The sequence below is a fragment of the Coregonus lavaretus genome (assembly GCF_964263955.1).
Source record: "Coregonus lavaretus genome assembly, chromosome: 1".
Classification (NCBI taxonomy): Eukaryota; Metazoa; Chordata; class Actinopteri; order Salmoniformes; family Salmonidae; genus Coregonus; species Coregonus lavaretus.
Window position 1 is genome coordinate 62484552 of NC_139988.1, and position 14675 is coordinate 62499226.

At 45.2% G+C, this 14675-nt stretch overlaps 1 protein-coding gene across 1 annotated transcript in view; it reads right to left on the reverse strand.

Annotated features, from left to right (window-relative positions):
• The window catches only part of LOC311136263 (phospholipid phosphatase 4-like), a gene marked incomplete at both ends in the record, with an annotated part of 177258 nt that overhangs the window by 93731 nt on the left and 68852 nt on the right, over positions 1 to 14675 (reverse strand). The window contains one exon of the mRNA XM_084170394.1: positions 8055 to 8163. Within this exon, the coding sequence (XP_084026520.1) occupies positions 8055 to 8163 (109 nt within the window). The remainder of the gene's footprint in view (positions 1 to 8054; positions 8164 to 14675) is intronic.

Consider the following 14675-nt stretch of genomic DNA (forward strand, 5'->3'; position numbering starts at 1 on the left):
AGAATATTACCGGTAGGGGCCTATATCCAGAGACCAAAAACCTGACCACATGAACACGTTTGATTTGCAGAAGGGGGCAAATCCATTTCAATTATGCATCACAATAGTAATTTTATTTATATTGTAGGCTATACTGTTTTTTAATAGATATGGATAACATGGGTTCATGGTAGGCGTATCAAAACATGTGCCCCGACACACGCATCAGCGAGCGGGCATATCAAACATCAGAAAGCAAGTGCCATGATCCCACGGGAACTATGGGAGATTTTTTTTATGTTGGTAGCCTATCCAGAGACCAAAAAGCTCAACAGATAAACACATATTTGATTTGCAGAAGGGGGAAATTGCATTGAATCAAATTATGAATTTCCATTGATTTACCACCCATAAGGGCGGAGTGCCGCTAGTAATATTTTATAAGGCTATTGCCCAACGTAGCTTTTTTTTTTGTGAAAGGTCGTCAATGAGATTAGAATTTGTGACCTGCCACTACCCAGCCCTGTACTTAGCACATTGCCCGAACCGGTATGGAGCTGAAGGGTGTACTACAAAGCAGGATCAATGAGTTATCCAACTAACTTTGATAAACAACCAGAAATACAGTGGGGGAAAAAAGTATTTAGTCAGCCACCAATTGTGCAAGTTCTCCCACTTAAAAAGATGAGAGAGGCCTGTAATTTTCATCATAGGAACACGTCAACTATGACAGACAAAATGAGAATTTTTTTTCTAGAAAATCAAATTGTAGGATTTTTTATGAATTTATTTGCAAATGATGGTGGAAAATAAGTATTTGGTCAATAACAAAAGTTTCTCAATACTTTGTTATATACCCTTTGTTGGCAATGACACAGGTCAAACGTTTTCTGTAAGTCTTCACAAGGTTTTGACACACTGTTGCTGGTATTTTGGCCCATTCCTCCATGCAGATCTCCTCTAGAGCAGTGATGTTTTGGGGCTGTCGCTGGGCAACACGGACTTTCAACTCCCTCCAAAGATTTTCTATGGGGTTGAGATCTGGAGACTGGCTAGGCCACTCCAGGACCTTGAAAGGCTTCTTACGAAGCCACTCCTTCGTTGCCCGGGCGGTGTGTTTGGGATCATTGTCATGCTGAAAGACCCAGCCACGTTTCATCTTCAATGCCCTTGCTGATGGAAGGAGGTTTTCACTCAAAATCGGCAGGCCTTAGAAAACCGATCCACAACGACCAAGATCGTGGTATTGCCCTGGGAGGGGGGAAGGTCCGTGACAAAATCCATCGACAGGTGAGACCACGGCCGTTGTGGAACGGGGAGAGGTTGTAACTACCCTCTGGGCAGGTGTCTAGGCGCCTTACACTGGGCGCACACAGAGCAGGAAGAAACGTAAACCCTCACGTCCCTGGCTAAGGTGGACCACCAGTACTTCCCGTTAAGACAGTGCACCGTCCGACCAATACCAGGATGACCAGAGGAGGGTGATGTGTGAGCCCAATAAATCAGTCGGTCACGGACCTCGAGCAGCACGCACCTCCGTCCCTCTGGACACTCTGGGGGAGTAAGGTCGGTACGTGATGCCCGCTCGATTTCCGTGTCGACCTCCCACACCACTGGTGCCACTAGACAAGACTCCGGTAGTATGGGAGTGGGCTCAATGGACCTCTCCTCTGTGTCATATCGGCGGGACAGGGCGTCTGCCTTAACGTTCTGTGACCCTGGGATATACGTGATCTTAAATACAAACCAGGCAAGAAACATGGCCCACCTAGCCTGACGAGGGCTCAGTCTCTTCGCTGCCCGGATGTACTCTAGGTTACGATGGTCAGTCAGAATGAGAAAAGGGTGGTTAGCCCCCTCAAGCCAATGTCTCCACACCTTCGGGGCTTGGACCACAGCTAGCAGCTCCCTGTCCCCCACGTCATAATTGCGTTCCGCCGGACTGAGCTTCTTGGAATAGAAAGCACAGGGGCTGAGTTTTGGAGGCGTGCCCGAGCGCTGAGACAGTATAGCACCGATCCCCGCCTCGGACGCATCCACCTCGACTTGGAACGCCAAAGAGGGATCCGGATGTGCCAGCACCGTAGCTGAGGTGAACAGGTCCTTCAAATGACTAAACGCCCTGTCCGCCTCAGCCGACCACTGCAAACGCACTGGGCCCCCCTTTAGCAGGGAGGTAATGGGAGCTGCTACCTGTCCAAAACCCCGGATGAACCTCCGGTAGTAATTGGCAAAACCCAAAAAACGCTGCACCTCCTTTACTGTAGTTGGAGTCTGCCAATTACGCACGGCTGAAACGCGGTCAATCTCCATCTCCACCCCTGACGCAGACAACCGGTGTCCCAGGAAGGAGATGGACTCCTGGAAAAACAGACATTTCTCTGCCTTCACATACAGATCATGCTCCAACAGTCTACCCAGCACCCGACGTACCAGGGACACATGCTCGGTACGTGTAGCGGAGTGTATCAGAATGTCATCAATATACACCACTACCCCCTGTCCATGCAAATCCCGTAAAATCTCGTCCACAAATGATTGGAAGACTGAAGGAGCATTCATTCAACCGTATGGCATGACGAGGTACTCATAGTGACCCGAGGTGGTACTGAATGCTGTCTTCCACTCATCTCCTTCCCGAATGCGCACCAGGTTGTAAGCGCTCCTGAGATCCAATTTTGTGAAGAAGCGCGCCCCGTGTAATGACTCCGTCATACTAGCAATCAGAGGGGGAGGATAGCTGTATTTAATAGTGATCTGATTGAGACCAGGGTAATCAATACACGGGCGTAAACCCCCATCCTTCTTCTTCACAAAGAAGAAACTCGAGGACGCAGGAGAAGTGGACGGCCGTATGTATCCCTGTCTCAAGGATTCGGTGACGTATGTCTCCATAGCAGCCGTCTCCTCCTGAGACAGAGGATACACATGGCTGCGAGGGAGCGCAGCGCCAACCTGGAGGTCTATCGCACAATCCCCCTGTCGATGAGGTGGTAATTGAGTCGCCTTCTTCTTACAGAAGGCGCGTGCCAAATCGGCATACTCAGGAGGAATGTGCATTGTGGGCATTTGGTTCGGACTCTCCACCGTCGTTGCCCCTACGGAAACACCTACACACCGCCCCACACACTGATCAGACCATCCCTTGAGAGCCCTCTGTTGCCATGAAATGTTGGGGTCATGAGATGTTAACCAGGGAAGCCCCAACACCACTGGAAATGCAGGAGAGTCAATTAAATACAACTGTATAGTCTCCTCATGACCCTTCTGCGTTTTCATCTTCAGTGGCGCTGTGACCTCCCTAATCAATCCCGACCCCAAAGGCCGGCTATCTAGGGCATGGATAGGGAAGGGCACATCGACTGGTAATATAGGGATTCCTAACTTATATGAGAAATGGCGATCGATAAAATTCCCAGCTGCGCCTGAATCGACTAGCGCCTTATGCTGGGAGTAAGAAGAAACCTCTGGAAACACAACTTGAATACACATATGAACAACAGAGAGCTCTGGGTGAGTTGGGGCCTTACTCACCGGGAATGACTTATCCGTGCGTTGCTTGCTGCCTCGAATCCGAGGAGACCCTCCCCAGCACCGAACCGCCGTGTGTCCTCGGCGGCCACAGTTGGTACAGGGGACAGCCTCCCTCCTGGCCTCCCTACTACCAGCACCCTCGGCTCGGAGGTGCTGGGGGATGGAATGGACGGCCCCAGCTCCGGACGTCCGCGGGTTGCCAACAGGGTATCCAGGCGAATCGACATGTCCACCAGCTGATCAAAGCTTAGGTTGGTGTCCCTGCAGGCCAACTCTCGACGAACGTCCTCTCTCAAGCTACACCTGTAGTGGTCGATGAGGGCCCTCTCATTCCATCCCAAATTGGCAGCCAGAGTCCGGAAGTCCAGTGCGAATTCCTGCGCGCTCCTCCTCCCCTGTCTGAGGTGGAATAGACGCTCACCCGCCGCCTTCTCCTCCGGGGGATGATCGAACACTGCCCTGAAGCGGCGGGTGAACTCTGCATAGTTCACAGTAGCGTCGTCTATCCCTCCCCACTCGGCATTGGCCCACTCCAGTGCCTTGCCGGACAGACAGGAGATGAGGGCGGACACGCTCTCGTATCCCGAGGGTGCCGGGTGAATAGTTGCCAGGTAAAGTTCCACCTGGAGCAGGAAACCCTGACACCCGGCTGCGGTGCCATCATGAGCCCTCGGGAGCGAGAGCCGAATCCCACTGGACTCCAGATGTGAGACGATAGGAGTGGCCGATGGTGGTGGTATCGTTGGAGGAGGTGTGGGCAAACCTCCTCTCTCCCATCGTCCCAAAGTGTTCATCACGTTATCCATGGCGGCACCAAGATTTTGAAGCATCGCTGCCTGTTGTAGGACGCGCTCCTCAAGTGATCCGGTCGGTGCCGTCGCTCCTGCTGACTCCATGTTGTGGTGTGTGATTCTGTCACGGCTGTCGGTGAGATGCGGTTGAAGAAGTCAGGCACAGGACACAGAACTCTCGGACACGTACTTTAATCCGATACTGAACAATTGAACACAGAAAATAACTCCACGCAGGGAGGAAATAACCCGCTCACTAATGACATACGTGAATGGAAAACAATCACACACAATATCCCGATGAGAGACAGGGGTAAACAATACAGACAAAACTAAACAGACACCGATAACATCGAACGGCAGCAGCTAGTACTCCGGGGACGACGAACGCCGAAGCCTGACCGAGCAAGGAGGAGGAGCAGCCTCGGTAGAATCCGTAACAGTGGGACACGTCTGGCACCGCAGGATTTGAGTCCCTGGCGGCGTAGTGTGTTACTGATGGTAGGCTTTGTTACTTTGGTCCCAGCTCTCTGCAGGTCATTCACTAGGTCCCCCCGTGTGGTTCTGGGATTTTTGCTCACCGTTCTTGTGATCATTTTGACCCCACGGGGTGAGATCTTGCGTGGAGCCCCAGATCAAGGGAGATTATCAGTGGTCTTGTATGTCTTCCATTTCCTAATAATTGCTCCCACAGTTGATTTCTTCAAACCAAGCTGCTTACCTATTGCAGATTCAGTCTTCCCAGCCTGGTGCAGGTCTACAATTTTGTTTCTGGTGTCCTTTGACAGCTCTTTGGTCTTGGCCATAGTGGAGTTTGGAGTGTGACTGTATGAGGTTGTGGACAGGTGTCTTTTATACTGATAACAAGTTCAAACAGGTGCCATTAATACAGGTAACGAGTGGAGGACAGAGGAGCCTCTTAAAGAAGAAGTTACAGGTCTGTGAGAGCCAGAAATCTTGCTTGTTTGTAGGTGACCAAATACTTATTTTCCACCATAATTTGCAAATAAATTCATTAAAAATCCTACAATGTGATTTTCTGGATTTCTTTTTCTCAATTTGTCTGTCATAGTTGACGTGTACCTATGATGAAAATTACAGGCCTCTCTCATCTTTTTAAGTGGGAGAACTTGCACAATTGGTGGCTGACTAAATACTTTTTTTCCCCACTGTAACTATTGATTTTCTGGTTCATTAACAAAGTTAAACTTAGATATGTGTTTTTGGTTGTTGAGTCAATTAGCACATGCCCATTTCAAGTTTATCTTTCCAAAAAATACAAAGTTATTTCAGAATTTTTAAGCAAGTTGATACTGCTTTGTAGTATACCCTTCTGATCTACTGAGTCACATAGGCTAACAATTTCAAGTCTCATGGCTATGTCTTAGTAGATATGTGACTCGTTTCAGGAAACTAGGAGTATGTCGCGTGTCACTACTTCAAAGGAGTGCCATTTGAACGTAAACTTTTTTTAAAAATCAAAATGCGTTTTCTGGCAGAAATGTCTTCTGGAACATGTGAACTTCATATGCCTTAATAACAAACCTGTATGCCATCTGTAAATACAAATAATATTTTTAAATTACGAGCCTAGTTGGTTTAGCCATGGAAAAAGACAGCAACCTTCCCGCTAGTCATGATTGGCTAAGATAATGAGTGGGCTGGACATGCCGAGAAATGAGTTCGGATTGGTCTACCATGTAGCACGCTTCTGTCTATAACATGAGCTGCTCAGTATCTGTAGGTAATCCTTTCTAACGCCGCTTAAAAAAAAAGATATCACGTTTTAGAATTGCATAAGTGTTGCTCTCCACTTTCTGGAGGACCGAGTTTTGAAATCAGTGGAATTAGAGTATGATAGCTAAGGAGATGGAGAAAATTCTGGCATTTGATTGCAAATATGCAGACTGAGTCGAAAAGAGAACACACAGAAGGATGTTGTATAAAACACCTGTCTCCGGATTACATCTTCAAACTAAGGGCAACCATGGCATCCGTGACAGAGAGGGAGAAGCGTACATCCATGTATATGAGTAAGAGAGTCTAGCTAGCTACATTTTCAGATATGACACGTTTCTAATTTTGTCAGAATGTCGTTTTAATATCAAGTTAAATTGTACTGTTAGCTAGCTAGCTAACGTTACGTGTATGATCTGTGTTGTAATATTATTTGTATCTCAGAGCCATTTGCATTGCTAGTTATAACCTAATGTTAGCTAGCTAACGTTGAACCTGGTTGGTTAGCTACCTGCAGATTCATGCAGGGTAGTAACATTATGAGTTGGGATTATGGTTCATTGTTTAGCTAGCTAGCTACACGTCTAAACAAAAGACTCCACAATGCAAGTAACTATTTCAATGGAATGTTTATGATGTCACTGAGACAACTGTCGATAGACGTAGCTGGTAAATTTGGTCTGGCTATCTACTCTGATTTCAGAGCACTCTCTTCTGAGTGTGCCAGAGTGCAGAATAACTGACACATTTACGAACGCTCAACACCTGTTGAATATGGCCGGTGTCAGTAAACGTTGGCAAAAAAGCATAATTAAATTGTTGCCAGCAGCTCAGTTGCAGTCACCAATGCTCTGGATAACATAAAATACTAACCAGCTCTGCTAGGGAGAGTAAAATGGTCAGCGTGAACTGTTCTCTCATTTGTGTCTGGAAGTAGCTAGCAAGCTAGCCAATATTAGCCAGTTAGCTTGGGTGCTTGAGTGCTATTGTTAGGTCAGAACGCTCAGATCAACCCTACTATTCGGCCAGAGCGTCCAGTGTGCGCCCTGAATGCTCCGAGAGCGAAATGCTCTGAATTTACAAACGGCCAATCTGACAACGCTCTGAGTTTACGAACGCCCAGAGCACACTCTGGCACTCCAGATTAAATGTATGAACACACCCGTAGTATAAGCCAGCCTTTAGTCTTGAAATCTTTGATTGTTTAGTATATAGCCTCACATGTGACTCCTTAAAGAGATGGGTGGGGCTAAGGCTTAAGAGGGTGTGAAAGATGCTGAATGGGTGTAGACAAAGAAGAGCTCTCCAGTAGGTACCAAAACATTCAAGGCCATTTTCTCAAAAGTGAGGTTACAAGTTTATCAACTTTCAAAGCAGAATTACTTTCCCATTGTTCCTCAACTGTAGTGTATGATATACCATTTTCTAGCTCTGAGTCTCTACTTTTATCCAATGTAAAAAACACAATTTCAGATTTTGCTACTTTAGACCGAATCGAGCCGGTCGGTCACATATGTGCTTCTATTGACACCTCACCACATCTGGTAGGCAATCATTTAATGTTAATATAATTTATTAAATTCAATTTGTAGGGAAGTTGAAACATCCAAACTTGAGAGTATATGAAGAGGACAGGACAGGTAAGGGTAAAAAGTAAGACAGGATACTTATTTTTCTTAGTTATAAATTATCCTCTGTAAGACAGTGCAACCCTGGATGTTTTGAATACAGACACGTTTTGAATACATGTTAGTTCCAGTCCTGTACCGGTGGATTACTTCCATGGTAAAAACAACAAAGGTCGAAGGTTTGATCCCCACTTGCTTCTATCAACAACATAAGGTAAAGCTATGTTTGCACAATCAATGTCGAATATAATGTGGTTACAAATAATTGCCATATGTGTTTCTACATGACCTTACAGTATAACAGAATCCTCAACAAGATAGCACTAATTCATGAAAGAGCCAACTCAGTGGCCTTGTGGTTAGAGTGTGTGTGTGTGTTACTTACAAACATTACCCTCTTGGGGATGTGGTCCGACTCCACCAAGGGGTTTTTGTAGAGCCACAGCTCCTCTGGCTGGATCACTCTCTCAAAGGGTTCCAGGAACTCTGTGAATCTGAGGGAGAGACACACAAACATGCACATTAGCTCTCAGTCATTACCAATACATTTATTTTCATATGGGTGGCCCCAGCCGGAATCAAACCCACAATCCTGGTGTTGCAAGCATCATGCTCTACAGGACCACAAGATCTAGTAATGCAATGCTTTTAGTTCTTTTTTGACGGGTAAGACAGCAAACTAGCGCTCCAACACTGTATGTTTAGAACATTGAAGAGGATTTTATATTTGCTACTGGACTTAACATGTTTTTACACTTAATAGTTAAAGATTCCATCTGGGATCTTAAACACTTACACATTTGTAACATATTGTATGAATTGGAATTTGAAACATATCATACAAATTGCAAAAAATTATTTACAGTCAATTTGTTTAAAAAAATTGAAGGACGTTACAGATCATACGAAATGGATGATTATAGTACACACTTTTCGGGGACCCATTTTGGCTCATGAGCACTACTTTCAAAACTACTGGCTGAAATTATACAAAAGCTCTTGAGCATTATTTTAACACATTTTTCCTGTTCATGTTGAAGCCCTTGACCTCAACTGACCAGTACATGGACAGAAATGTAAAAGATCCATTGGGGCAGAGTCATGTAGTTGAGTTGGCTTTTCCCCAGAAGAGCCTCACTAAAGACTCCTGCTCGGTAACATTCATATCGGTTGCGTCCCAAATTGAACCCTATACCCTACATAGCGCACTACTTTTGAACAGAGGCCAATGGATCCTGGTCAAAAGTAGTGCACTATATATGGAATAGTGTGCCATTTGAGTGTACCATCGAGTACCAAGAGGTTAGCATACTTGCCCCGCAGCTTCCTCCAGCCTCTCTCTCCCTAGCCGCCCAGGGATCTGTCAGACCCGACCTTGATCTCTCCCAGTGAAACAAAGGCTTTCCGTCAGTCCACTCTAAAACCTGTCTTCCACTGCGGATCATGCCAACCAGGGCTGACCGTGAGAGTGCCGAAAAAAATCTGCCCAGACAGTAACCACAAAACTAGGGTTCACTTGAGGAAAAGCTATTTTTATATTTCTCACATGATTTTTGTAAAAAAAAATTGACCAAGGTACTATAGCTGTTTCTATTTGTGGCTAATGATTAGTCTACACTGTTTACTTACTGTGTGCAGTGCCGTTTCTACACATTAGAGACATGAGCGGCCACTTAGGGCCCCTGGCCATTAGGGTGCCCCCAACGCAAAAAATATACAGTTGCGGCCAAAAATATTGGCACCCTTGCTCTTTTCTTAAATACTGAAATTCCATATTTCTTCTAAAATAGGTTGAAATTGAAAAAAAAACCTTTGTTCTCCACACCAATTTCATTTTTGTAAAATTAAGTTTTCAGTTTTAATGTAGAAAATAAAGACACAATTATTGGCACCCCGGAGCTAGTACTTGGTTGCACCGTCTTTGGCCAAGATAACTGCCAACAAGTGCTTGTTGTAGCCATCAATGAGCTTGCTGCACATTTCTACTGTCAATTTGGCCCACTCTTCAGCAGTAAACTACTCTAATTCTTCAATGTTTGAGGGGTGCCCTCCACCAACTGCTGTTTTCAGCTCTCGCCATAGGTTCTGGATGTGATTCAGATCTTGTCTCTTCGCTGGCCACCCCAGAACAGCCCAGCATTTCTTCTTGTTTGGGGTCGTTGTCCTTCTGGAAACCCACAACCTTCAACAAAGACACCGTTTTTGGACACTGAGTTGAACATTGGACTCCAAAACACCTTGATAATCTGCTGATTTTATTATGTATTGCACACATTCAAGGCATGAAGAGAAGGGCAATAATGAGAACATCAGCATAATAAGATGTTGTTGTTGTTGTTATTGTTTGAATGTATTATTTCTGCTATTTTCGGCAAAGGGCTGCTGTTGGCCGTATAATTTCATTAGTCATTTCCAGCTGTCACTCAACGACCTTATGTCCCTCTCAATGCTGTCCTCATTCACCCGCATGGTTAGTAATTGTACCCTGTGTGGAATGTGGGTAGAACACTGATCTGTAATATTTCTATCTTCTATTTAGAGTTTCTAGTCACTCGTTTAGCCCTTGAGACAAAGGCAGTGCTATCAGAACCCATTGTATTCTTCACACCCATCGTCCACTTTTTGTAATTCCACTCCAGTCTTTCTATTCTGCCTGTAGCCTTTGAAGTGGCAGTCAATCTCAATTCTCTGTAAAGTAACGGTGACTTGAATATTACATGGCTCCAAAATATGTCTGGCCTCCCTCCCGAATGGAGAGAAAAGGCGAGGGAGACAGAGAGGGTCAGAGGGAAAGATTGCCGAGACAGCAAAGCAACCCTGAAGCATTATCGAACCTCCCAATGTTTGATTGTACAGAGGGTGTTATTTTCTTCGAACGCTTCACTTGGTCGTTGGGTATTCCTATATTTACCAACTGCTGAAGGAGACACAAGAAAGCCTGATTGAACTTTTCAAAAGAACACCTAAACAAGCCTTCATCCTGGGTAAAATGTTCTGTCGACCAATTAAATAAAATTAGACCTCTTTGGCTATACAGATCCGTGCTGTGTTTACAGATGACCAAATTAAACATTAAATGAAAAGAACACCCTCCCTAAAATCAAAGATGAGGGAGGTTTGATAATGCTGTGGGGTTGCTTTGCTACCTCTGGTACTGGGGGCCTTTAACATGTGCAAGGCATCATGAAGTTAGTAGATATCAGGTGTTTGAGTCAAATTTTCAACCCAGCGTCCAAAGACTGGCTCTCCATTGAAGGTTGCGGGTCTTCCAGCAGGACAACGACCCCAAACACACATCAAAAAGCACCCAGGAATGGTTCAAAAAAAGATGCTGGACTGTTCTGGAGTGGCCAGCGAGGAGTCCAGATCTGAATCACATCCAAAATGCATGGCGAGATATGAAAACAGCAGTTGGCGGAGGGCACCCCTCAAACATTGAAGAATTAGAGCAGGTTGGTGCTGAAAACTGGGCCAAATTGGCAGTAGAAATGTGCAGCAAGCTCATTGATGGCTACAAGAAGCGTTTGTCTACATTTATCTTGTCCATAGGCTGTGCAACCAAGTCCTAGCTCTGGGGTGCCAACAATTTTGTCCATGCAATTTGTCTTTTCTCAATTTAATTGTAAACTTAAGTAAACAAAAATAAAATAGGTTCTGCAAAGTAGAAAATCGAATAACATGGTGTGGGGACCAAAAGTTTAATTTAAATTGTACTTATTTTAGAAGAAATGGGTGAATTAGTTAGGAAAAGTGCAAGGGTGCCAATATATTTAGCCACAACTACATAATGTATATACATATACACTCATCGGACAGTTTATTAGGTACACCCATCCAATACCGGGTCGGACCCCCTTTTGCCTCCAGAACAGCCTAAATTCTTCGGGAATGGATTCTACAAGGTCTCAGAAACGTTTGTTGCTAGATTGGAATCAAGGGACGTAACGTGTGCCAGGAAAACATTCCCCACACCAGTACACCCCAGCCACCAGCCTGTACCGTTGACACCAGACAGGATGGGTCCATGGACTCCTGCTGCTTACGCCAAATCCCTAATGCCATCAGCATGACGCAACAGCATTCGTCAGACCATGTTTTTCCACTCTTCAATTGTCCAGTGTTGGTGATCGCATGGCCACTGGAGCCGCTTCTTCTTGTTTTTAGATGATAGGAGTGTAACCCAGTGTGGTCGTCTGCTGCAATATTTGATTCTGAGTTTGTACATATAACGTTTGTATGAAAACTATTTCTACTTTGCATACTTTCAGTTTTTCCAAACTCACTTCACTCGCGCAAAATAAGGAAGCTCGCGCTGCTTGTGCTAGCACATGAACAGATCAAATACACCGCTATAACTCAGATTAAGGCATTTTCATGTCCTAATAATTCGAAAGATTGCTCAGAAAACCAGATGTTTTAAACGGCGTATGCTTACTTCGATTATGACCTTACACCGATTAAGATAAGCAGAGTAATGCCATAACCGGGCTACTGCCATAATCAGTTTAATAACGAATTATTAGTGTGCATGTAAACGTACTCTGTGTAGCCAGCTATCTAAACCTTGTAGTAATCATGGCCGAATTACTGACCAGGCAAGGAATGTGCCCAGGGGCCCTGATCTCCAGGGAGCCCCTATTGATTTTGTTAGTCACTCTCACTTAGATATCATGTGAACATGGCATGAGTCATGGCAAAATGTGCTTTACATTGCAACAATTTCTCGCCGCCCCATGGCAAAATGAGTGGAATTGCATGATTTACAAAGGGAAGCCCAGCCGCGAACTGCCCAATGACACAAGCCTACCTTATGGATAAATGCCTTATATGCTCGCTTCGAGGCTAGCAACACTGAACCATGCATGAAAGCACCAGCTGAAGTAAGACCTTTAAACAGGTTATCATTCACAAGGCCACAGGGCCAGACGGATTACCAGGACGCCTACACAGAGCATGCGCTGACCAGCTGGCAAGTGTCTTCACTGACATTTTCAACCTCTCCCTGACCCAGTCTGTAATACCTAAATGTTTCAAGCAGACCACCATAGTCCCTGTGCCCAAGAACGCCAAGGTAACCTGTCTAAATGACTATCGCCCCATAGCACTCATATCTGTAGCCATGAAATGCTTTGAAAGGCTGGTCATGGCTCACATCAACACCATCATCCCAGACAACCTGGACCTACTCCAAATCGCATAGCACCCCAACAGATCCACAGATGCATTCCACACTGCTCTTTCCCACTTGGACAAAAGGAACACCTACATGAGAATGCTGTTCTTTGACAACAACTCAGCGTTCAACACCATAGTGCTCATCACTAAACTAAGGACCCTGGGAACACCTCCCTCTGCAACTGGAACCTGGACTTCCTGACGGCTACCCCCAGGTGGTGAGGATAGGCAACAACACATCCGCCACGCTGACCCTCAACACGGGCTCCTCAGGGGTGCATGCTTAGTCCCCTCCTGTACTCCCTGTTCACCCACGACTCCAAACTCTAATACCACCAACTCCATATTAATGGCCATGATTTTGGAATGAGATGTTTGATGAGCAGATGTCCACATACTTTTGGGCATGTTGTGTACATCCAACTTGACACAACTGTGGAAAGCATTGGAGTCAACATGGGCCAGCATCCTTGTGAATGCCTTTTAGAGTCCATGCCCAGATGAATTGAAGCTGTTCTGAGGGTCAAATGTTATGCTGCTGTGGCAGTACTGTTGATATTTAAACTAGGTAGCTAGCTATAACACACTCGACCGGTGACCGCATTTCAAGCCATGCATGTTTGGATACCATGCAGGCGCAATCTCCATACAGGTCAGACTGGGAAAAAGGCACAACCGGGCGCGCAGGCCAGCGGATGGGGTAGGAGTCGGTGGTGGGGAACTTGACAACGTCATGACGACTCCGGGGCAGTGGGTTCCGAACGACAACGACAAAACTGTATACAAAAAAATATTAATTACACCACCACCCAAAACGGCACTTGGCGAGTGGAAGGGCAAACGGGCAGGTGCTTGGGCACAGGTATCTATCTGGGCACGTGCCTGACTGCCATGTGGGTATTACACAAATGTTACTTAGAGGCCTAGGGTGGTCTAGTAGTCTAAGCCCCTGCATCCGGTGCACATATAGTATACTGCAGCAGCATGGCTTCGAATCCGGCCTAATGCTATTTTCAGCACACTATCTTTCCTCTCTACTTCTGTCCTATCCAATAAAACAAAAATATTTGAAGAGTGGGACTGCCCCACTACTTATATATATATATACATTTTTGTTTTACTTGAACTTTAATGGAGGACATTCATCTTACCATGGAAATGAATATGTCAAACACTTGCACATTCAATTGAGCACAGATTACAATGACCCTTTGCTCAAGCTCCACAAAAGTACACGTCACTCGAGAACTTAGTAACATTTTGCTGAACTTTTATTCTGCCGTTTTCTGTGGAGACTTTTTGGGATTTGTTTTTTTTCTTCCATAGAGGGTTGTGAAGTGGGCCAATTTATCATCACCAATTCCTCCTATCGTTCACTGTCAGATGCATATTCCAACACTGTCAAAGCAGCACAACCACAGACAAGGAGATACAACCCAGTTATCCCTCGATGTCTCCTCTGTTTCCAATTGTGAATCGCAAAGAGATATTAAATATTTCGAGCAATGCAGCTCAATATAAGCAAGCCTTTTTTCAGACCCAGGTTTTATGAAGCATTATTGTTGGGGGTGAAATAAATGGCTTTGGGAATACTAGTCATAAACTGTGCTATCGCAACAATAATGTAAAACTGTTGAAATATCTAAATTTCTCTCCCACAAACATTAGATTTGCTGCAAAGCCATCCGGCGAGACAGGGAATTGCTCTGTCTGCTCCATTTGAATTAAGCTATTGTCTTTAGTGCCAAATTGCCTTGCTCGAGCGAGCAAGAGAATGTGATAATGTAATTTTATAAAATGAAAAATGATTCTTATATGTTTGTATCAAATA